We start from the raw sequence: 23,506 nt of genomic DNA, 5'->3' as shown, positions 1-23,506 counted from the left end.
TTTCGTAAAGAATATAAATATATCCTTATAAAAAGAGTGATAATCGTTCAAGTATAAAACAAGATTTGAAAAAGACATTTATAGAATTAAATGAGTCAGAAAATTTGGTTAATTTGACAAATATTGTTGTTTTTGAAAGCCTTCTAGCAACTAGTAAAGCAAAAGACCTTTTTCTTTAAATTCTGTGCCTGGAAGGTAAAGTCCCAAGTACAGAATTTTAAAAAATGCTACATTCATTTTTTTCAGAATCTAGATGAAGCACGTTAACGTTTTTTATAAGGTTCATTCAAATGAAACCCGATCAGTGCGTCTAAATTCACCTTAGACGTTAGAGTGTGTCACGTAACTGCATGTATGGAGGCACCAACTATATATTGGTAGGGAGACTGACGCATGCGCAACGTGTGATGTTGCACCGCGACAGTGATTTTACACCGAATAGAAGGTGATCACGCAAGGTATCGTCCACTATGGCAATTATCCTTGTTTTTGACCACAAGGGTCCACTGCTCGTCGATTTCCTGGAACGGGGGGAACCACCATCAATAAAGATGTTATCAAGCCACTTTACGGAACCTTAGACGGACCATTAAGTCGAAACATCCAGGTATGTTGTCCGAAGGTGCCTACACACGGCCGATGCGGTGAAGATGACATTGCAGCAGTTTCTGTGGGAAACGCTGGAACATCCACAAAACAGTCCAGACCTTTCACCGAGTGACAATCATGGGTCAGATGTTTCAGAGGTCAGATGTTTTTGAACCTCTGAAACAAGCTATTCGTGGACATCGATTCCCAACGGACGACGAAGTGTGTGCCTGGGTCCAGGCCTGGATCCAACAGCAGTTTACTAGCTTCTTCAAAGATGAAATCGATCGACTAATGTCGCTAAAGGATAAATGTGCCAAAAGTTTTGGCAACTATTTTTGAGTAAATAAAATCGTTATCGTTACTTTACACTAGTGACCGAGTTTCGTTTGAATGCCACCTTATACTTTATTTATAAAAAGCACCAAGATGAAAAAGTTTTGATAAGGAATTTTATTTTTACAACCCATGAAGGATAATTCTGTATCGCAAAACATCACACAAAAAAAAAAGAAACATTAAAACTCATGTCAAGAGTTTTACTCAATGTTTTTTTTTTTTTTTTTTACCTAGTGCCCTTTACCTCCTGTGAACAGAACAAAACTCTGTGCGACGTCTTTTCCTTTAAAATGTTTATTTTAAAGAGCGTGAATCTCTGTAACTGATACTTACTTATATGCTAGTAGTGGTAAAAAAGTTTTAAGTTAAGTTAAAAAGAATTCTGTTTGATCTATGAGCACAGAGCTAGATTTTTCTATTGCATATACCAAAATAGAGGTGTTCAAAAACTTTTTTCGTTTCAGGACTTTTCAAACAGGAAAACTATGGTGAATTTATGTGTTTATTCAGTAAATCCAACGAAGTATATGGTGAGTAATTTATGGTTGAAAATTATTTTTTGAAACGTGCGAAATCATCACTAAGCATTTATGTCTATTTGTTATTTTAATTTTGAAACAAAAGTCAAAGAAAAAACTGAGAAATAAAAATTAAAAGAAATAAATTAATTAAGCATAACTAAATGAAAAAAGCCATAAAAGTGCATTTGCATTGAACCACAATGATGCAAATAAATTTAAAAATGATGCAATTTTTCAAAAAAAAAAAAAAAAATCGATTATATTTTTAATAAGTAATTATTTTTCACTTTCGTTTCCTTTAAAAAATTACATTTGGTGCATGAAGGGTTATAACTAAAGTCGAAATTGTTTTTAGTGCAGAGTAGAGCTAATTGGGATTTTGATTGTGTAAATATGTACAGGTATAGGACAAAATAATAGGAACATCTGTGAAAAAATGAAAATCTTACATTAATAAGGGGTTAGGCCACCGTTTGCCTGAATAACATTTTATATTCGACGTGGGATTGACAAATAAAGTTCTTGAATATAGTTCATTTAAATTGGCACCCATTCCTCTTGTAAGACCGCCTCAAGTTCAGATAGAGTGCGTGGAGGAGGAAACTGCGCACAGACTTAGTTCTCTACAAAAAACCCACAAAATCTCAACGATAGTCAGATCAGGAGACTGGGGACACCAAGTTAGATGTTCTACTTCATCATCATGCTCATGTAACCATGTTTGAACACAGACGTTCTTTTGAGTAAGGGTGTTCTCATCTTGGAACACCAGAGGTTCTCCCGGAAAGAGGGTCTGAAGCATAGAGGGAAGATGATTGACGAGAATGATTCGATAATGTTCACTTGTGATTCTCTATCTCATGGCAAAAAGAGGCTCAAATAAACTAGAAGATATTGCTTCGCACACCATGACAGATCCACCTACATTCTTCACGGTAGGAACCAAGCTATCAATATGATATGCTTCTGTCGGTGTTCACCGGACGAACACACGCCCAGTGGTCTCGAATAGTGTAAATGAAGACTAGTCAGACTATATTGCCTGCTCCCGTTGCAGTTGTGTCCAGTTTAGGTGGTCTCTGTACCATTGTAGTCTCTTCATAGCACTTTGCGTCGAAACGAACGGTTTTGGAATAGCTACTCTGCGATGAATGTGGGCAGTGTGCAACTCTTGTTGATTTATTTTATTGATACGGGGCTCTGAAGATTTGTATGCTTTTCGGACGTGCGGACGTGTAGTATTCCTTTTTCGGGGGACAAGCCCCTTCAACATCTGCCACGATCCTTCAACTTCGAATTTAGTGCCCTGCTGAGGACACCTTCCCCAAGTTTGTCTAAGCAGTCATAACCCTTGATACAGTGGTCCTTAAAAAATTCACAAGACTGAATGTTCTGGACACTGACGCTCCAGCGAGATGAGCTCCAATTATCATGCCTTTTTCACGTCGGAGAGGTCGGACATAACCACGCTTTGCCAAATACAGAATTCTTCCATACAACCTTCCCCTACTGCCAAATGCTTGGTTGATACCATCCTTACCACCGCCACTTGGTGGCAAACTGTTGGAACACGTGGCGGTCGTTTACTGTGCTGTAAGAAAAGACTCAATTTTAACTGGGAGTTCCTATTATTTTGTCCTACACCTGAATCGATTTTTGTTCTTCTTACTTTTTAGGTTATACTATCATGTTCTTAACTACAATAGCGGAACACAAATTTTTTTTAACTGATTATATTATCACGTCTTCTTTTCAAATGCTATACAGTTCAAAGCAATTACGAATTGACAACGTGCTGTAAAACTAACGAACTTTAAAATGTCTATTTTGAGAATGAGTTTTTGACAAATACATATTAAAAAGCGTAGCGAATTAGTCAATGCAAATAAATTAAAGTGTAACTAGTTCATTGTAAGGATAATTAACATCCAGCACACAAAATCTCCTTAGATAAAAATCTGAACAGAACAGAAAATTCAATATAGGTGGAAATCTATATAGGCTAAGCAGATTTCTGCACGAAAACTATTGCGTACTTGTAGTACGTCTAAATGAATTCCATGTACCCAAACGCTTATTCCTAGGCACCTAGGTATTTATTTATTGCTTAACTCGCAAAGAGTGCTTAAGGGTCATTCTTTAAGAAGTGTAACTTTTTCGTCACACGCCTTTTACATTAAAAACTTTAAGGTACAATTCATTTGACAATGCTTTTTAATTTCATCAAAAATATATCTATTCAAACCTTCTAACAATTTTTTAAAAATAATTTTATTTTAGTATATTTTTTGTTCACAGCATATGAATTCTCACATCCGTGGCATGTCACACACCTTGTGTGACTACTTATGTTGCTTAATAACTTGTTTCATTAAAAGTATATATATATTTATTTATTATTCCTTTCACAAGTGTCTCAAATACTAATTGTTTAAGTATATTTAATTGTTTAATATTGTGTTTCTATTCGTTTTAGTAGGATAAGGAATTATGTCACACAAAAAATTCTCATCTCCGTTACCCAAACGCAAAAGACCATTTCTCATTAACAGATGGCAGTAATAACATCACATTTTATTTCCCATGATACAAGGGAGCCCCCCTTGTTAATCTCCAGCCATAACGAAGTTGTGAGACTTTTGTTAAAAAACAAGAAAATAGATTTTATTTTAAATACCCGGGGTGGTTATTGGGAAATCTCACCTCCGTGAACTTAAATTTCAAGGGATGTAAGTTAATGCAAAAAAAGCACATGTTTTCATATGCTTAACACGCGCAGATTGTAGTAACGAAGAAAAAGAAAAAATCACTGAAAAATGTATTCATTATGCCTATATTAATGTAAAATTCCTTACCTTCGTGACAGACCGTATCAATGTTAATATTTCTGAGGTTCGAATAAATGTTGGAGGAGAAATGCATCAATTTTAAGCAGTCTACCAAAATTATAAATTACTAGTATGTTCTCAAATTAACTAATTTGGAAATATATTAATTCTATATTATTTTGAACGCAAATCTGAATTAGAAAGATCACTAATAAAATTTAAGCCGTACTTTAATTAAGAGAGTTTAAGATTAGATTCACGATTAAAATAGCTCATTGTTTGCACAATTGACAAAATTACTACTTTGATATTAAATTGCACTCTGTTTTCAAACACTGAAAGTTCATTTTTCTTCCTTTTTTTTTTATTTCCGTGAACAAGGCAGCATTTTTTTTAATTAATAAGCAAAATAATTGGAAATTAGCCGGACCGTTGTTTATGGTTACTTCAAGTAGGTAAGACTTTCATGTAAGAATTAAAAAAAAAAAGTTTTGAAATTAAAAATTTTTTTTTTTCAAAAGTTACACATTCTGGAGTTTTACCCTTAAATTCACTGAAGCAAACCTACTTAAGCTAACTTCTGTATGTATACGATAATTTTGCTAAAGAAGCAATATGCACAAGCATTGTACTTGTGCAAAATTGTCCTACACACGCTCAAGATTGCCTACATAAGAACGCTTGGGTAGGTTTGATTATCACCTTAAAAATGTTGATAAGTTTGCTTTCCCAAACAGGTTTATACAAGTAAACTTATGTGTTGTGAAGCATATGTTTTCTCAACCAAAATGCTTGCTGACTGAAACTTTGTCCTGCATTATGGCACAAGCATCCTTAAGCAAACAAGATGTAACTTGTGCATGCTTGTGCGAGCAAGAATTCTTTTCAGTTCCTAAAATAAAGTTTAGTAAATGCAAATATTTATTTTTAAACACATATTTTTAAAAATAAAGTTGATGTGCAGTGAATCCCCATTTTTATCCACAGAAGCTACGTTTTCTCGCATTTAACGTTTATTCATTGTGTCCCATAATCAATTTTACTGTTATTTATTTCCTGTATTTTACTCCTTTCGCGTATTTTACGTTTTTAATCCAGTCCCTTAAGAAAAGTAATATCTAAGTTTTTACTGTATTATGATACATGATGATCCTTACATTCAAATGTGTAGAAATTTAAAACCAAAGTTTAAAATTGCGGGAATAAGGTAAAAATATAACATTCATTCAAATGCATTGAACAAAGTATTGCAAAGCTTTACGTAATTCTTGGTGTCTTGGCTATATATTCAAATTTTGTTAGACATTCGCGGCTCAATGTGGCTGATCTTTACAAAACCGAAATGCATTTGAATATCTTTCTTTACAAGCGGTATTGTTTATGTATGCTTCCGTAAGTTTTAGAAGATGAGAATAAAACTTTGTGAATGCTATGAAGGTACGTAGATATAACACAAAAGATTCAACATTAAATTTATGCTCGAAGTCATGTACTCCGATACGCTACCACCCCTTGTGGCTACAACACGATGGTTGAATTCTCTGAATATGTTGTTAACGTAATGAAAACAACTGTTGACTGATAAATGTGAATTTCGAAACATAATTGAAAAATGTGTAGGTTTTGTTCTAACGTCTCTTTGTCCTTTCCTTTTTGCAGCCAAAGTGTTATCTGTGTCCGACTGCTATTTATAGCATGGTTGTAAGTATTTTTTATTCTGTGTCAATTAATTAACAAATGCAATTCTCAAAGTACTTCGAGCACAAAACAAATAACAATATTGTACTATCATAATAACGGAACTATTTTTTGAAACGTAATTTGCAACATTGTGCTTCTAAAGATTTTTCAACATCATTCACACAATTATTTATTTTCAGTGAAATGATTTCATTAATACATTATCATTTGTAAAACCTCAGGCACCATGATGAAATAGCCAAATTAAACAAAACAAATCGATTCTCTCCCCTATATAAATTTTTTTTAAAAATTATATTCAAATTCAGGTTATATTTGGTGACGTCAAAGACTTTTCCCTTTACAAATTACAGACTTTAAAACGCAGTTTTAACTATCTCAGATGATTTGTGATCTTAAGGAAATGAAAAAGATTCCCTGGTTCTCTTTCTCTTTGGAAACTTTTTGGAAATGAACCATAAAACACATTTCGGGACATCTTCGATGATATTGAAAGAATGGTTTGAATTCAGGACTGTGTTTCAGAATTTTCTTTGTTATTGAAGTTTCAAAATGCACTTTTTAATATACATATGTTGAGATGATCAAGATGGGGATGGTGGATCACCCTAGAAAGCGTTTGAAATTAAAATCCCCAAAACATCGCTGAAAGCTATTTGTGGGCAAATGAGGGGGAGAGGGAGGAAAGCGACTCTCCTACAGAGTGTTTTTGAAATTAAAGTCCCAAAAATGCAATTTGAATTATTTTTGCAGACACATTTTTTTTCCAGTTTGTAAGCTTCTTACGGGCCATTTTTGGCTCGTGGGCTATAGTTTGGAGACCCCCTGGTTTAAATACATGTGTGCAGCCGCTTTTCAAGAGTGCTAAGTTTTGAATACTCAACTGTGCTTTGTCCAACAAAACGCAATAATAAATAAAAATTTAATCAAATTTCGTTTTTAAGACTTATTTATGGTGAAATCATGTTCTCTATGTATTTGTTTAAACCGTTAAGCACTGGATATAGAGTTACAATTTTCCAAGTAAGAATTTTCGTGTGATTTAATTAAGGATACTGATCGTGTGTTCTCAGACTCCAAACTAATTAGAATTGCAAATGAGTTCCATGTGAAATTTAAATTAAAACGAAAATAGTTTTTAAATAACGCAAACGAACCATTCAATGTCAACTGACATAATTTTTCAAATCGTCCCCACTCGACCATCTCCGATTTGGATGAAATTTTATAGAGGCGTAGAGATGCCTTTGAAACTAACCTATGCAAATTTTCAGCTTCCTAAATCTAAATTTTGAGGATTTAGGATCTCCGAAAAATGTGATCAAGATGGCGGATTAGCTTTTTGTGCCAATTTCCAAGTTTATAACCAAGTTTACAGGAAATTTTATTACACTGGAAGCCTGAAATTTTAGGCGCTTAAAGTATGTTTGACTGTTAGTATATTCAAGTACTTTTGTGAATTTGAGCTTGTTTGATTTTGTGTAGCATGAGCGTGAAATTGTGAAAAAGCGCGATGAGAAACTTTTTTCCTGGATTTTAGATTGTCATAAAATCTGAACAAAAATAATTCAAAAGCTCGTACTGCGTGATTCCATTGTAAAAGTGCTTATTTTTAATGGGTAACAGTTACAGAGCTTAAATATCTATTTTCTAGAAGATATTGTGGTTCAAAGTGTCTATCAAAACCGTTCAAGTGAAAAATAGCCCATTTTCAAAGCACTATAGCTCAAGTTTGTCACCTCATATCCTCTTTTCGTTTATACCATTAGAAAGAGCACTTGTTTTCCTTTCAAAATAAGTTTTTTTCCGATGGTGTTCTTTCGAATAAGGATAAAAAAACGAGCTTGAAATTATATCTGTCGTAAAGAATTGCCATGTTCAATCTCAGATTACGGGACATTTTATAACACTGGAAGCCTGAAATTTTAGGAGCTTTAAGTACTTTTAGTTGTCAACACGGTCTAGTATTTTTGTGAATTTGAGTTGATTAACTTTTGTGTAGCATGTATGCAAAGTGTGGACAAAACGCAGCAGAGAAACGATTTCCTGGATTTTAAACTGTCATAAATTCTAAACAAAAATGATTTAAATGCTTGAACTTTGTAATTCTATTGTTAATAAACATGTTTTTAATGGGTTATAGTTGAAGATCGTAAATATTGATTTTTAAAGAGATATTGGCATCCAAAGTGGCTATCAAAATAGTTCACATGAAGAATAGCCTGTTTTTAAAGCCCTGTAGCTCAAGTTTGTCACCTTGCATCTTATTTTCGTTGGTAACATGAGATAGAACATACTTTTTCCTATAAAAATATGTTTTCTTTTCGATGGCGTTCTTTCAGATAGGCGGGAAAAAATTAGCCTGAAATACTTTTTGTCGTTAGCAAGAAAATCTCGTTCTGCAATAAATAAAGAATGGTGAATGCCGTGACAACCGACTTATAGGGATTTTGCAACTGTTATAAGTCAGAAATAATTTTTTATTAATCATTTAAAAAGATACTTTGCAAATGAAATATGATAGAGAAAAAAAAAGAAAATTATTTTGTGTTGCCTATTGTATCAGCTTCCTGAACAAAATATTTTTCTGATTCTAACATATTTAATTTACAGAAGAAGTTTTTAAATGATTAATAAAAAACTATTTCTGACTTATAACAGTTGTAAAATCCCTATAAGTCGGTTGTCACGGCATTCCCCATTCTTTATTTATTGTAGAACGAGATTTTCTCGCTAACGACAAATAGCATATTAGGCTCATTTTCCCGCTTATCTGAAAGAACACCATGGAAAAGAAACATTATTTTTATAGGAAAAAAATGTTCTATCTCATGGTATCAACGAAAAGAAGATGCAAGGTGACAAACTTGAGCTACAGGGCATTAAAAACATATTATTCTTCATGTGAACTATTTTGATAGCCACTTTGGATGCCAATATATCTTAGAAAATCAATATTCATGCTCTGCAACTATATTCCGTTAAAAACATGCATATTGACAATAGAATTACAAAGTTCGAGCATTTGAATCATTTTTGTTTAGAATTGATGACATTCTAAAATCCAGGAAAAAGTTTATCTGCTGCGTTTTGTCAAGATTTTGCATACGTGCTACACAAAAGTTAATGAACTCAAATTCACAAAAATACTACAACGTGTTGTCAACCAAAAGTACTTAAAGCTCCTAAAATTTCAGGCTTCCAGGGTTATAAAATGTCACGTAATATGAGATGTAACAAGGCAATTCGTCATGACGGATATCAGTTCAAGCTCGTTTTTTTATCCTTATTCGAAAGAACATCATCAAAAAAAAAAAAAAAAAAAAAAAAAAAAAAACTTATTTTGGAAAAAAAAATGTGTTCTTTCTAATGGTATAAACGAAAACAAGATGGAAGGTGACAAACTTGAGCTATAGCGCTTTGAAAATGGGCTATTTTTCACTTGAACGGTTTTGATAGCCACTTTGAATCACAATATCTTCTAGAAAGTAGATATTTAAGCTCTGTAACTATAATCCATTAAAAACAAGCACTTTTACAATGGAATCATGCAGTACGAGCATTTGAAATTTTTTCCCATCGCGCTTTTTCGTAAGTTCACGCGCATGCCATACAAATTCTAACGAGCTCAAATTCACAAAAGTACTTGAATATACTAACGATCAAGCATACTTTAAGCGCCTAAAATTTCAGGCTTCCAGTGCAATAACATTTCCTGTAAACTTGGTGTAAACTTGGCAATTTGGCACCAAAAGCTAATCCGCCATCTCAGATCACATTTTTCGGAGATCCTAGATCTTCAGGATTTGCATCTAGGAAGCTGAAAATTTATAGATTAGTTTCAAAGGCATATCTACTCCTCTTTAAAATTTAATCCAAATCGGAGATGGCTGAGTGGGGACCCCTAGGTCACTTGACGTGGAATGACTCAATCAAAAAGAAGGCTTTTGAGTAAACATTAATGAGAAAAAAAAAGGATATTCTGAGCGTAGTTTTTTCTGGTGTTCTACTAAGAACCTCTGAAGCTAACGACAGCGGGACGGTCGAGCCGCACTCCAGTTACAAACATACATTTGAGACTCCATTCTTAGAAGAGATGTAAGGGAACATTCCATTTCAGAAAAGAAAAAAAGCAAAGAGTTAATTTTTTTATCAAATTTCGTCAACGATGCCTTAACACAAAGAACCACCGTAAACATAATCTTCTTACTTTCTGCGTCACCTTTTCTAATTGAAGGGCTAGGGACGGAAATGTGACAAGCCATTAGGAGTGACTTTTCGATCCAAATTTTTTGTTTCTCATAACTAAAATTAAAATGACAATAGAATGTCATTTGGAGAAAAATATATATGGTTTTAGTATTGCAGAATATATAATGCATAATACCTTTGATAAATTCTACAAATATTTTTTTATAAGTTTGCAATTGGCCCACTGAAACTACACATCATGTGGCATATCACATTCTTGCCCCGAGTCCTTTAATTTATCGCTTTTTTTTTAACTTTAAAACAGTGCCTTTTTAATAATTTAAATTAAACTATGTTGTTCAAAACGTACATTTTTTTTGTATAATTGGGTACGCATATTTTTATTTTTAATATTTGTCTTACTGCATAATTTAGAATAAAAGTAAAGGAATTTATTTAGATTCGGAGATAACGTAAGCAAAAGCAGCGTTAAAAACAAATTTTCAGTCTCTAATGCAATAGCGGAAGTACGGCAAATTAACTTGATCGCAATTTTTTTTCGAAGTGTTTACTTGATTAACTCAAAACTACTTTATTCAAAACTGTTAGAGTACAAAATAAGCTTACAGCGAATGAAATTTACATTAGATTTCAAATGAAGTAAATGCGATGAATTCAATTTTCCTTTTTTGTTTTCCTGATATATTTTTACTTTTTATTTTTCAGTTACAAACCTGTGTTAACGCAGTAAGTACAAAACTTTTAGTTGTTCATCTAATTATCGTTAAACTAATATACATGAATGCGTATTTCACAGAAAAGGGGTTTTGCTTCAAAAGAAGGTGTTTGAAAAGCATTTAGTGTCTAATTTAAGAATACTTCTTATTTTAAATTGTTTTCCCCCTGGTAATATATTTTTACCGTTTTCAATAAAATGTTTCTTCTGAAAAAAAAAAAAAAACAGGCACGTTTTATTATGTAAAAAAAAAGATTTATTTTTATCTTTCTTACGAAAAAAAAAATACCATGGGTTAGATTTTACTTTTAAAATCGTTAACCGTTTAGCTGTGCAAAAACCGTTAAACAATTAACGGTTGGATAAGTTTAAGCTTCTTTAAGTAAGGCTCAATATATGTTTTGATTACGCGTTTTGATGAAAGCAAATCTCTGGGGATGTCGACTTTCTTAAATATTAGGGGGGGGGGGACTTCAAAAATAATTCTTAACAAAATCGAAAGGAGAATTTTATTGCAACATTGCATGCTAAGGAATATTTCGTCCCCTACATTCATGCTATTCCAATTAATTTTTTTACTTGTTGTAAAGCTGTTTAAAAGAACGATGCTAATTGATATTTCATTTTAAGCAGAAATCATTCATTTTTTTTGTCTAAAAAGAATTTACAATGGTGAAAAAACTCATTAAAATTGGGGATTTAAATGTATCAATTACTAGCACGTTCGTACTGACAATACAGAAGGAGAAAAGCGCTGCTGCAAGAAAAAGAAAAAAAAAGAATTTTTTCAAAGAACGGTATTATTCTCCTTAAATCTTGACATTTGTTTTTCAAACAATAATAAAATTACTTACTCTGGGGTTAATATTTAATATGTATTTTGCATGAAAGTTGTTGAAAATGTGTATCGAACAGAAAAAAAAGAAAGATAAAGAAATGTGGCACGTGACTCGTGTTTAGTCTTAATATTAAAAAATAGTTAAAACACTCAACTCTGAAAAAGAAAATTGGACTTAGATAATTTAGTGTACAATACTTGTACCTTAATCTACAATGGAAAAGGTGATCTTTATTGAAAAGAAAAAATAAATAAATAAAAATTAAGGAACTGAAATAATAATTGTTTCTAAACTTTTAATCAGTAGTTAAATGTGTACAGTCAATCAAAATTTTTATGACAGACATATTTTTTTAAACTGCCGAGCAAAAGAAATTGAAAGAAATCCCGAAGAAGATGCCATAGTACATATTTTCTAACATGAAATGTGCATACTCTTATCCAGAATGCAACTACGTTATTTTATTCAAAGGAAAAAAAAAGAACAAAAGAATTTAAAATAAACCAAAATCATCAGTAGCATTTCTAAAATCATCTTCTAAAATTTAAAAAACTTATTAGGGTAATATATTTGGAAAACAAGTCTTGAAATCCTCCTCTCAATTAGCCGTGTCGTGTGCTACAGATCTATTTGTTTTACGGTAGGTAGTGAGTCACATGAAATAAGCTAATGCAAATAAGGAAACGTATGTTTTTCTGTATACCATTTAGTTTATGGAATATAGCTGACATTTACGAACTAAGACAGTAGAATATGTTTCGAAATTTTCAAGAAACTCATTTTGAAAGGCAATTAACATTCTTTCGCAACTTTTATGGTAAAAAGCATCCTCGTGAATTTAAATTATTCGTCCCGATTGAATGATCGACAACAGACCGGCGACATTTTGGCCGCGATAGTTTGTCTCGCGACATTTTGGGCGTTTCCCGGTTGCGATAGTCAGTCTGGTATAGCCAAAACAGAGATGGCGGAAAAAATCATTATAAAGAACTTGACATTATCTTCGCACTGGTAGCTAAAACGCATCAGCATTCCAGCGAAAGGTTCACAAACAAGGTGCTGCACCACCTAGAAATTAGACAAACGATCTGTTCGGTATTTTCTTGCAATTCAGTCTTAGATCCAGTTATAAGGCCGTAATTTATAGCTTATTACTAGGTTTCGCTTTCTAACTTTCCCGTTGATTTCGCTCATGACACGAGCAGACTTTTTGGAAGGTGCTGGGGATGACTGCTTGGCATAGGGCTTGGTTTATTAGGGTATCATAAAAGTTATCTCGATCCCAAGAGTACCGTTTCATGGTTGTCTTCAAAGTACGCTACTGTTAACCGTTTTGTAATAAAACCACGTCTACGAATAGGGTAAAAGTTTTGATGTTTCACTGAGGAAATATTTTCTATTAGCATACAGAGAAACAAAACAGAGTTATGCGATTTCTGAGAAAACGTTGCTACTATTTGCGAGAGCTTTTAAAATGCATTTAAATTTAGCTGTAATGGCGGATATTTCTTCACCAGAGGAAAAAAGGAATTAATTTCATGTTTTTTTTTTATATTTCAGGCAGCCATTCCGACAAATGTATCTTACACGCAGGCCATTTGCTTGGAACAAAACTGTGCGGTATGTATATAAGGTTTTTTTGTTGATGAAGACTATAACAAGTCAATAAACCTAAAATTAAAAAAAAGTATGTATTTATGCATATAGAGTAAGGTCACAACTAAGAGACAAGGGTTCAGTAAAATACAATAATAAGTTTAGATTTAAATAATAAGCTCTTTCGGCGGGTAAAACTGATGTTGTTGTGGCTCATGAATACGATGCAACCATCTGGTGTTATCAGAGTGAATTTTTTGAGCCAGTTGGTAAGGACCAAGGCAGTGGTGAAAGGTTTTGAACAGTACCATGAGAACATCTGGTGTTTCAGGTTCATTTGAATTTATTAAGGCTTTAGTTCTAAAAATTAAGAACTTTTACACATTTTGAAGAGAAAAATGGAATTTTGTCTATTACTCATCCTTTCCTCATCTTGTCTGTTATTGTGTATCATCATATTGGTGTCTGATCTCCATCTGACATTTCAGTTTCTGTTACTGGGGGTTGGATTTTTTTTCGAAATTGAGCAAATAAAAACAGAATTAACTAGCTAAAGTTAAATTCAGAGGATCCAGAAGAATCCAAGCATTAGATGAAATGTAGTTGCATGAGAGAAAAATAATTTAAAAAGTCTAAATAAATAAAAAGGCCCAGAAAATTGAGTTAACCTGAGAGCAAAGTCTTAAACATGTCTGTGACTGGTGCCATTACCATACTAACAAAAGGCACGACCTAGATGGTCACAGATCTGGACGAAATTCTGGATGTAGGTAAGTTCACACTAGATATGAACCCAGGTAAAATGGTTTGACTGCATGGGCCCTAGTTCGTCTGCAATGGGGGTCCAAAGTTGGAATTGAGTCCAGAAAAACAGTGGTTTTTCCTTTGAAATCAAACTTTTTTTTAAACTCTTTCTTACATTTGCATTGCAGTATGAGCCAATTGAATGCATTAACAACATAGAATAAATCCCTCCCCTCACCCCCCTCGTTGACTAGAGGCGACGGATGTCTTGGGAGGGTAGATATTGTCCCAAAGTTTCAAAATTCATTGAAAACGCCATTGCAAATACCGCAGTTCTGCAAATCAGTGTGGTTCCAACAGCAAGAACTTGATCGTCACAAATCTGGATAGCCTACTGGATTTAGGTCAATTCGTACTAGATATGAGCCTCGAAAAATAGTTTGAGCGCTCTAATTTGATATGTTCTTTCAGCTACAAGGAATGTCTGAATTTGCTTGTTTGACTCTAGAACTGCTATTGAGTTTTCTGTGGAATTTGAAACTTTGGAACTATATTTGCTCTCCTAACATCAGACGCGTCTCTTGTTAGTACAACGTAGGAGCGGTGAAATTTATTCTATACTGTCAATACATTCAGTTAGGCGATACTGCAATGCAATATCAAGAAAATGTTAATTTCAAAGGAAAAACCATTGTTTTTCTAGAGGCAAACTAGAAACTTTGAACCCCTGTTTCGGTCGAACTAGGAGTTATGCAGTCAAATCGCTTTACCTGGGTTCATATCTAGAAGAAATTGACTGAAATCCAGAATTTCGTCCAGATCCTTGACCCTCAATGTCATGCCGTTTGGTAGTAAGTCTTATTTTGTGTAAAAAGTACTTATCTTAGTTTGACATTCAAAGCACTATGTATAATTTAAAATAAATAACAACCATATTTCATGTTTCTTTCTTTAATTGTAAATTGTAGAGTTCTCGGGGAAAACCGTCCAGAACTTAAAATATAACTGTCATGAAATTAGTTTTAGAAAACTATTCGGTTATTTTCATTGTTTTCTGTAACCTTTGTCGCAGAGAATATACTTCGGCTCATGTTTCAAGTAAAATTTAACCACGCATGCATTTTGGAGACTAACAGCAAATGAAAGAAAGAGAAAAGATTTTTTTGATAACCCCAGATCATAAAAAGATGGGAGCTGTAAATTAGGGTGGGTCGAAAAAATAAATTTTTTTTTTAAATTTCGGAATCGCATTACCTCTCAAAAGTTGTAGTTTAGTGTGGTCAATTGGGGAAAATTAAAAGAAAAAAATGTATCTAAGTTGACATCTTCAATTGCGCATAAGTCTGACAATTTGACAACATATGCTAAACATTGAATTTTTCAAAAAATAATAAGATTGTTTTTTTTTTAAGGTTTTTATAATGCAACAGCCATAAATTGACAGAATACAGCGTCGTTTGAATACAATATATATATATATATATATATATATATATATATATATATATATATATATATATATATATATATATATATATATATATATATATATATATATATATATATATATATATAGTGGCTCCCAAAAGTGTTCGTACACCTTGAAATTTTTTAGTAAAACCAAAATAACGCAAAACTGAATTCGAATATGAAGTCCAATATTTTTTTACATCATTCCTATGTTATTCTAAATAAAACTCTGTAGTTTTTAAAAAATATTGACGGATCTTCTTTTTGAAATGAGTCAAAAAACGAAAAGACAGAGAAATAATACGCCACAAAAGTCATCGTACACTCAAATATTTTCGAATGAATTCGTGATTAAAACTATCATATGTCGTTTTTTTTTATTATTTTTGCATTGTCCCTTAAAAATCATTTGGCTTGAATTTCTTGTTTATTTATTCCTTAATATTGTGCTTGTTACTTTAAAATGGCTGTTATTCGTAAAAAGCCACAAGCACCATTCGAAATTTGATTTTTTTCATCACAGTAGCGCTAAATTGGTTTGAAATGTCTCTAATTTAGGTATTTTATTCCATTCTATAGTAAAGTGCTTGATAAAATGCTTTAAAGAAAAGAACCGGACCGAAAAGAAGGTAAGAATGGGTCAACCGGAGAAGTTGACACAGCGTGATCGGAGATTTACAGTTAAAAAATTTATGAAAAACACGCATTTAAGTGCTGTAAAAGTTTCTGTATAGTTAAATGAAAATTTTTACATTTCAATTTCCCCTAAAATTGTTCGCCAATTTCTCTTATTAGCTGGATTAAATGGGACCTCTTCCCGCAGAAATTTTCTTGGCCGTGAGAAAAACAGAAAGCTTACGCTTTTCGTCGCAAAATCAATGATAAATAAGCTCAAAACGTTTGGGAATTACGTTTTACTTTCAGATAAAAATAAATTTAACATTTTTGGATAAATTGTTGCATAATTGTAAGTAGAAGAAAAAATTAGGAACTTAATCTTAAGAACTTAGTTGGACCAGTTAATCAGGACGGTGTATGCGAGGGTGTATATCAGCATTAGGACTTGGTAATTTGGAATTTTTTGATGAAATAATGATTAATGCAGTTCGTTTAAATGTTTTAAAAACCAATTTCAAACTCTTAGCCAAAAATTTGGCTATCGGAAACAACTTTGTTTTTTTATTAAGATAACGCTAAGAAGCATACGGTTTTCAACGTTTGCGTCTAGTGCCTCAAAAATTGTCCTAAAGTTTAGAAAATACCCCTTAAATCTCCAGATTTGAACTTAAAGTAACATATTTAGAGATATCTGGTGGCTAGATTACGAAAATGCGGCTTTGAAACGAAATTAGAGCTAGAAACAGTAAAACTCAAAGTATGGTTGAAATTACGCAAAAAAAGGAAGAAAAAAGAATGAAATTTATTCTCAGGCGTTTGAAAGGTGTTGTTGATATTGCATGATATTCTACTAAATAGTAACTTAATAAAAAGTTAGATTATTCAATAATATATAGACATTTTTTCAAGTGTACGAAGACTTTTGTGACATAAAATTTCCGGCACTTTTTGGTTTTTGATTTTTAAAAAATTAAGTTTTGATATTTTTTTAAAAAATGTCATGTAGTTTCGTTGAAAATTGATCATAGATCTTATATTTAAATACCTATTCCGAAATATTAATTCTAACAAATGGAGAGGGTCCTATTTCAGTAAAATTTGCAGGTGTACGAACACTTTTGGGAGCCACTGTATATATATATATATATATATATATATATATATATATATATATATATATATATATATATATATATATATATATATATATATATATATATATATATATATATATATATATATATATATATATGGCTTTTTACATAAGATCTTTCGTTTGAGCATACGTCTTAAATTGGGCTAAAATCTCCTGCCCAATCTAAGGCGTATGCGCAAACTAAAAATCTTATGTAAAAGCTATAAAATATTTTTAATTTCAAACTGCGGTACATACTGACAATTTATGGCTGTTGCATTATAAAAAATGCAAAAATAATAATAATAATTTTATTATTTTCTGAACATGTCAATTTTTAACATATTTTTTCAAAGTTTCATTCTCTCATGCGGGAACTGAAGATGTCAACTTAGATTTTTTAAATTATTTTTCCCTGATTGAGGATACTAAACTACAACTTTTGAGAGATAACGCGATTCCAAAATAAAGAAATCAATTTTTCGACCCACCCTACTGTAAATATCAAATTGGTATGACATGTTGTGGATAATTACTCAATGTATTTTTGTTAAGTCTCGAGAATGCCAATTTCCTTCACTTGTTTTCGGCTCATAACAAAGGCATTGCTTTCTAATAAACGTTACCAACATTTTAGAGAACTTGACAACCTAATAAGAAACACCTTGCGGAAATTGGAAATAAAAGCATTGCGCTCTTTAAAAAATATATTAAAATACAAAAAAAAAAAAAAAAAGTTTTTTTTTTTTTCCCAAAAAGCAATTTTTAGCCTTCAAAATTTCATTGCCAAGTTTATGTGGACACTCATATAAAAGAATTACAATTGAATGTTGGAAAAATTTCGAATGACATCACAAATCCAATAGTAATGATTTTTAGGAAGTACGTGGCTAGTAAGAGACCGTCCACAAATAATTTTTTGTTTTTGATTTTTTAACGACTAATCGCAGCATCGAAACTTTGTAGGGTTACAAACACGTATTGCTGATTTTTGAAAAATTCCCTTACAGAGAACCTTTAGGGAGATACATATATTTGAGATAAAACATTGCTTAACCGAGAACCTGCGTTTGAATTTCTTAGGCCTCAACATAGTACAAAACTAGTCTATGACAGTCCAAATATATCTTAGAAAATAACGCGTTTGGGTTTTCTTCCGAGTCGTTGTTCTGAGAATTTCCGTGAAAACCGTAAGTATTATTCTTGAAGCTTCATATTTTTTTTCCTTACTGCGAAATGTTTTCATTAACTCTTTAGGGTAAAGCGAATAGAGATTGTGCACAAAAGGGTTTAGGGGGTAAAAGTTGACTAAGCGTGCACAGACTTCATCCTAGTTATATACGAACAGTGTTCGAGTCTGCAGATGAAAGGGCATGTTGGTTGTTCAGAGCGTTGGAGATAAAATATTGCTACTTTGCGCTGTTTAACCAAGCTATGTGCGAAAGTTTTAATACTTTTTTTCTAAATGTTAAGTGATAGAAAGGAAGAAAAATAATTTTTATTAAACTGTTTCTTATTAAGCTACTTCTTCAGACGAACATTGCTAGAATCAGTAGTTCTTTCTAGAAGCTAGCTGCCTTATTTCAATAAAAGACCGCGCAATCTCTCCTACCGAAATAGGAGAGATAAAGTTTATTTATCTAAGTTTAGTTATCTCCTACAGCACAGATGACGCACTGTTCTCATTCGTCTACATGGTAGGAGAGTTTACGCGGCTTATTGGTTAGTTTGTATTGTAAAAGTAAAATGGACAAATTTTAAGTTAAACAAGTTATAAAGTAACTTAATGTAACTTTGCAAATTTTCTGACGCGCCTTGCTTTGTTTCTTTGATTTTTTTTCTTAAATTACAAGTTTACGTCTTTTCTAAAAGTTGTGCATTTTCTGGTTCATTTATGATAGGCTAAAATATTTACTCCTACTATAACAATGGTTGTATACAAAAACCTTATAATTATGTCATTTTAAGCATAGTACTTCATGTTAACAACTTATTGTATAGTTGTTATTAAGAGTAATCTCTCCTACCCATGTGCGCAATTTCTCCAACCGTATAAGAACAGATTGGGCAAAGAAGCTCTATTGGTTTGGCTACAACTCATGCATTACATTAATGCGTAACAGCAACCGTGCAATGAAAATACAAAACCTATAAATAATGTTTGAGTCATACATAAATAGTTTTGTAAAACATTGATAAATAATTTTTTTCTCCAATATTCTGTTGAATTGTGCGCAAACTTTCCTAGCTGTACCTATTTCTTAAAATGTATACCTTTAAAGTCATCTTTTCTTTTGCTAGATTGGTCGAGGTAAACGTAGTATTTCGAGTTCCAGTGAGGAGGATAATTCCTTGGAGTGGCATGAACACGACTCGAACTCTGTGGAACTAATTCAGCTTCCTAATAAGCCACAGCCCAAGGGAAACGTATCTTCAAATTACACTGATGATAAATCCATAGATATTGTGCTGGAGGAAGAAACGTATGCTTCTGATGACGTCAGCTTCGAATACGAGGGTGACTACGATGTAGACTAATGAAAATTACCATTAGATATCACGGTTGGGGGGAAATTCAATATTCTGAACTCGATTTGTGAGACAATTTTTCTGTTTACGCAACGCATTATCATTTCCCTTATGTATGATCAAAGCTTGATTTACAAATATTTGTTGAAATATGCACTAATGATCTCGAAAATGAGAAAAAGGTAAAATAAATCTATTCTGCACTGTACGCTTTTATCTTTTTATAATTTTAAGATTTTCAAATAAATTTTATTTAATATCATTGAATTCTGAAAAAATCAGACTGAACAGGGAAAAGTCAATTATTTTTGTACAGAGAAGTGAAGAAAAAAATTGAATATCAATTGAAAAAAAAATACAATTCTTTAAACTGTCTTTTTATTCATCAGTAAACATTTTTCTTGAACGTTATTCCGAAATATTTGATTAATTTTGGTTACAAAATTTATTACTTAACTAGGGAACCCGTGCGGATCTCGGCACTGTGCTTTAAATCGTTTCATGTGGCAACCCACTCTTTAAAAATTTCAAAGAAAGGACGTTATGACGAAGAATAAATAAAAGTAAACGGATATTGGCACAAAAGAAGGCATGTAATTTGAAGACATCAGTAACAAAACCCCTGTAAATACAATGACCATTGCTCACTTTTTGGTTTTACGTATCGTCAATGCAAACATAAGTATCATTAAAAGTTTTTATTTCCTTGAAAAGCAGTAATTGTGCATGGGAAAAAACGTGTTGTGCAAATACAATCGTGCCTATGGGACACTCTGACGGAAAAAAAAAATAAATAAATAAAATAAATAAATAAAAATTGAAACGATATTTATTGGCACGGATTCGAACTGACGCCATTCTAATTATCAGCACGACACCTTGATGTTTTCCATTTCGAATGCTATTCCTTGAAGCAATATGTAATAAAAAAACAGCAAAAAATAAAGTTTTTTGACAAAAGAAAAGTTAAAGCGACTATGGGTCTATGTTTTGTTATTAGCCAGCGTCAAACGCTTAAAATTTATTCGTAAGACATGGAAAATGGTTTAGGAAAAAGGAAGATCTTGCGTAGTCACTGAAAAAAACAGGCTAGAGAAATAATAAATAAGATTGGAAATGACTGAGTTGGCGGTGTATTTCACGTATTTATGCTTTAGCCCTGGCTAATGGGCAGTAATTTACTGAATATACCCTGTACAATTGATTAGAATCTTCCAGACTTACTAAGTAAGCTCTAGAAGCATCAATGCAAATATAGTCAAAGTTGCAGCTATCCTGAGACTTATTCGCTCTCATTGGGATCTGGATGGGTCGTAATCGAACTGAAGACGATACACTTGATAAATACGCTCAGTTAATCTTAAAACTGGTAATTAAATATAATTTTTACTCCAGTAAGTAATCTGCATTCGTACAATTTGAAGCAGTTAATGAAACCTTTTTGCAAAGATACTTGATTTTACTGGGAAATAGGTGAAAACCCGTGAAATATCGCAACGTTTCACAGATATAATCAGTAACGTTTCGGAATTTTTTCACGACTTGGATGCCAGCATATGCTTTTCTCATAATCAAACAGTTAAAAAACAAAATCAAAATCAGTTGAACTGAGTCCGTTTATTAAGTGTAATTTTTCAAACGTAGACACAAAGCAATTGTTTGTTTAATTTTCGCCGAAAGCAGAGGGGAAGAAAATGACATCTTACTTATGAAGTTAATTATAATTTTAATTATGTTAATTATCATATTAATTAATTCGTATTTTAATAAATAATTAAAGGTTTACTGGATGAAACACCTAATTTCAATTTAGAGTAAAAACTTTTTATTTATACAAAAGGTCGAACACTGTTAGAAGAATAATCTTAGTTTTACCATATAAAGGAAACGTTTTTCTGCACAAAAAGGCAGCTTAAGGACTGAATTTTTAAATCTAATCGTTTTTTTTTTGCTCACATTACGCTCTGTTTTCTAAACGGAGTCGAAGCTTAAAAGAGAGAGAGAGAGAGAGAGAAACTCTTCAATTAATAGTCAATTTATATGAATAATAACTGTAGCCTTTATAAAGGAGTCGAAACACCAAGGAGCGTTTCCTTCGCATTTATTGCCTTACGTGTGTTATCTATTGTATGTTATAGCTACATGTAATGTGTGATATTAATCTAAATTAGCTATAATGGCAGATATCCCGGGCAGGCCCCTAACTGTAGTTCGGCTAGAGTATAGCCGAACGCACGCTCTATCAAATAATAATAATAATAATAATAATAATAAAATAAATAAATAAAATAACAGCCGAATTCCATTTTTTTTCGCCGAAAACGACGGAAAAAATTGGAAAATTGTATTCGACACACTATCAGACACATTATGATAATTTTACAGTAGAGAGGAAAAACTTTTATCTTTTTTCGGGAGCAGGTAAAGGATGGGACGCACGCTCTTCCAACCCTAGTAAAAAAATTCAAAATTATCTTTTATAAATAATTTCGTTCACATGGCTCAATGCCGAATAGGCTTCCACATACACAACACTAATAAACAGAAAATCGCAATTTTTGGACTTACGTCACTCTGGCTCTAAGGTACAGATATATTGGTCTGGTTTTTAGCCTACTTTCCCAGTAAAAGTCAGAAAAAGAGGAAAAAAGTCTGAAAGAAGGCTTAAGGCATCTCAAAAATATAGAGAAAAAAAAAAGTCAAAAATAAATAAAATAATGAAATAAATATAGAAATATTAAAAATTGGAAAGTAGGGTATTGGGATGGGGTAAGATGTATGTCGGTCTGTCTGTCGGTCGAGGAAAAAAAAAGTCAAAAATAAATAAAATAATGAAATAAATATCGAAAAATTAAAAATTGGAAAGTAGGGTATTGAGATGGGGAAAAATGTCTGTCGGTCTGTCTGTCTGCCCCCCCCCCCCCCAATAACTTTTGAGTGAATAGTCCGATTCGAACAATTTTTTTTTTTTTTTTTGTTTGAAAGATCTCGGCGAGGGCACCTCATTCCTATATTTCATTTCTTGATTTGGAGTATTTTTTGTTCAATTTTGAACAGTTCAAAAAAACTTAACATTAGTCCATTCGGGGAAATTCAAGGCAATTCCGAACTGTGAGGCGAATTTGCTTCAAACAAACTTTGTAGGAAAAAGCTTTTGATAAAAAACTTGTATGTAAAATATCTTTTTGATTTGAACAGTTTTCCGTTCAATTTTGAACAGTACAAATCCCTTAACATTAGGCGCCTACTGGGAAAATGAGGGACAATGTAGATTCCGCACTTGAAGGCGGATTTATTTCAAACAAATTTTGTTGGAAATAGCTCTTGATGCCAAGCTCCAGACTCCGACTCCTAGAATTTAGGGTTCACCTGACTCTGATTCCGATTCCTGTGCCCAACAATTAATCGGACTCCGACTCCCTGACTTCGACTCTGATTTCGTAGCTTTGGCAAAAAATTTATACACGGAGGACAAATGACTGACTCCGATTCTTGGATATTCCACTCCGACTGCTTTCTCCAAAAATGAGATTGACTCCGACTCCACAGCTATGGTTTTAACTGTGCAATAATTATTGTTGATATGACTTGTTTTTATTTTCACGCTAAAGTTTTAATTTAGGTATTCAGTTTTCGGCGGATAAACTCGAAGTCATTTATGTTTCCACCTA

The 23,506-nt window shown here is 32.5% G+C and overlaps 1 protein-coding gene across 2 annotated transcripts in view; it reads left to right on the top strand.

Moving 5' to 3' along the window:
* LOC129231201 (uncharacterized) overlaps positions 1–20,033 on the top strand; it is a 175,412-nt gene extending 155,379 nt beyond the window's left edge. For both annotated transcript variants that reach the window (XM_054865458.1, XM_054865450.1), the window contains 5 exons: positions 1,392–1,457; positions 5,936–5,977; positions 10,895–10,915; positions 13,304–13,363; positions 19,608–20,033. In XM_054865458.1, coding sequence (XP_054721433.1) covers positions 1,392–1,457; positions 5,936–5,977; positions 10,895–10,915; positions 13,304–13,363; positions 19,608–19,844 — 426 coding nt within the window. In that variant the 3' untranslated portion in view covers positions 19,845–20,033. The remainder of the gene's footprint in view (positions 1–1,391; positions 1,458–5,935; positions 5,978–10,894; positions 10,916–13,303; positions 13,364–19,607) is intronic.
* Positions 20,034–23,506: the final 3,473 nt, after the last annotated feature.

This window comes from Uloborus diversus, chromosome 1 (assembly GCF_026930045.1).
Source record: "Uloborus diversus isolate 005 chromosome 1, Udiv.v.3.1, whole genome shotgun sequence".
NCBI classification, from domain to species: domain Eukaryota; kingdom Metazoa; phylum Arthropoda; class Arachnida; order Araneae; family Uloboridae; genus Uloborus; species Uloborus diversus.
The sequence above is the reverse complement of the archived record's forward strand: the minus strand, read 5'-3'. Positions and strand labels throughout refer to the sequence as shown.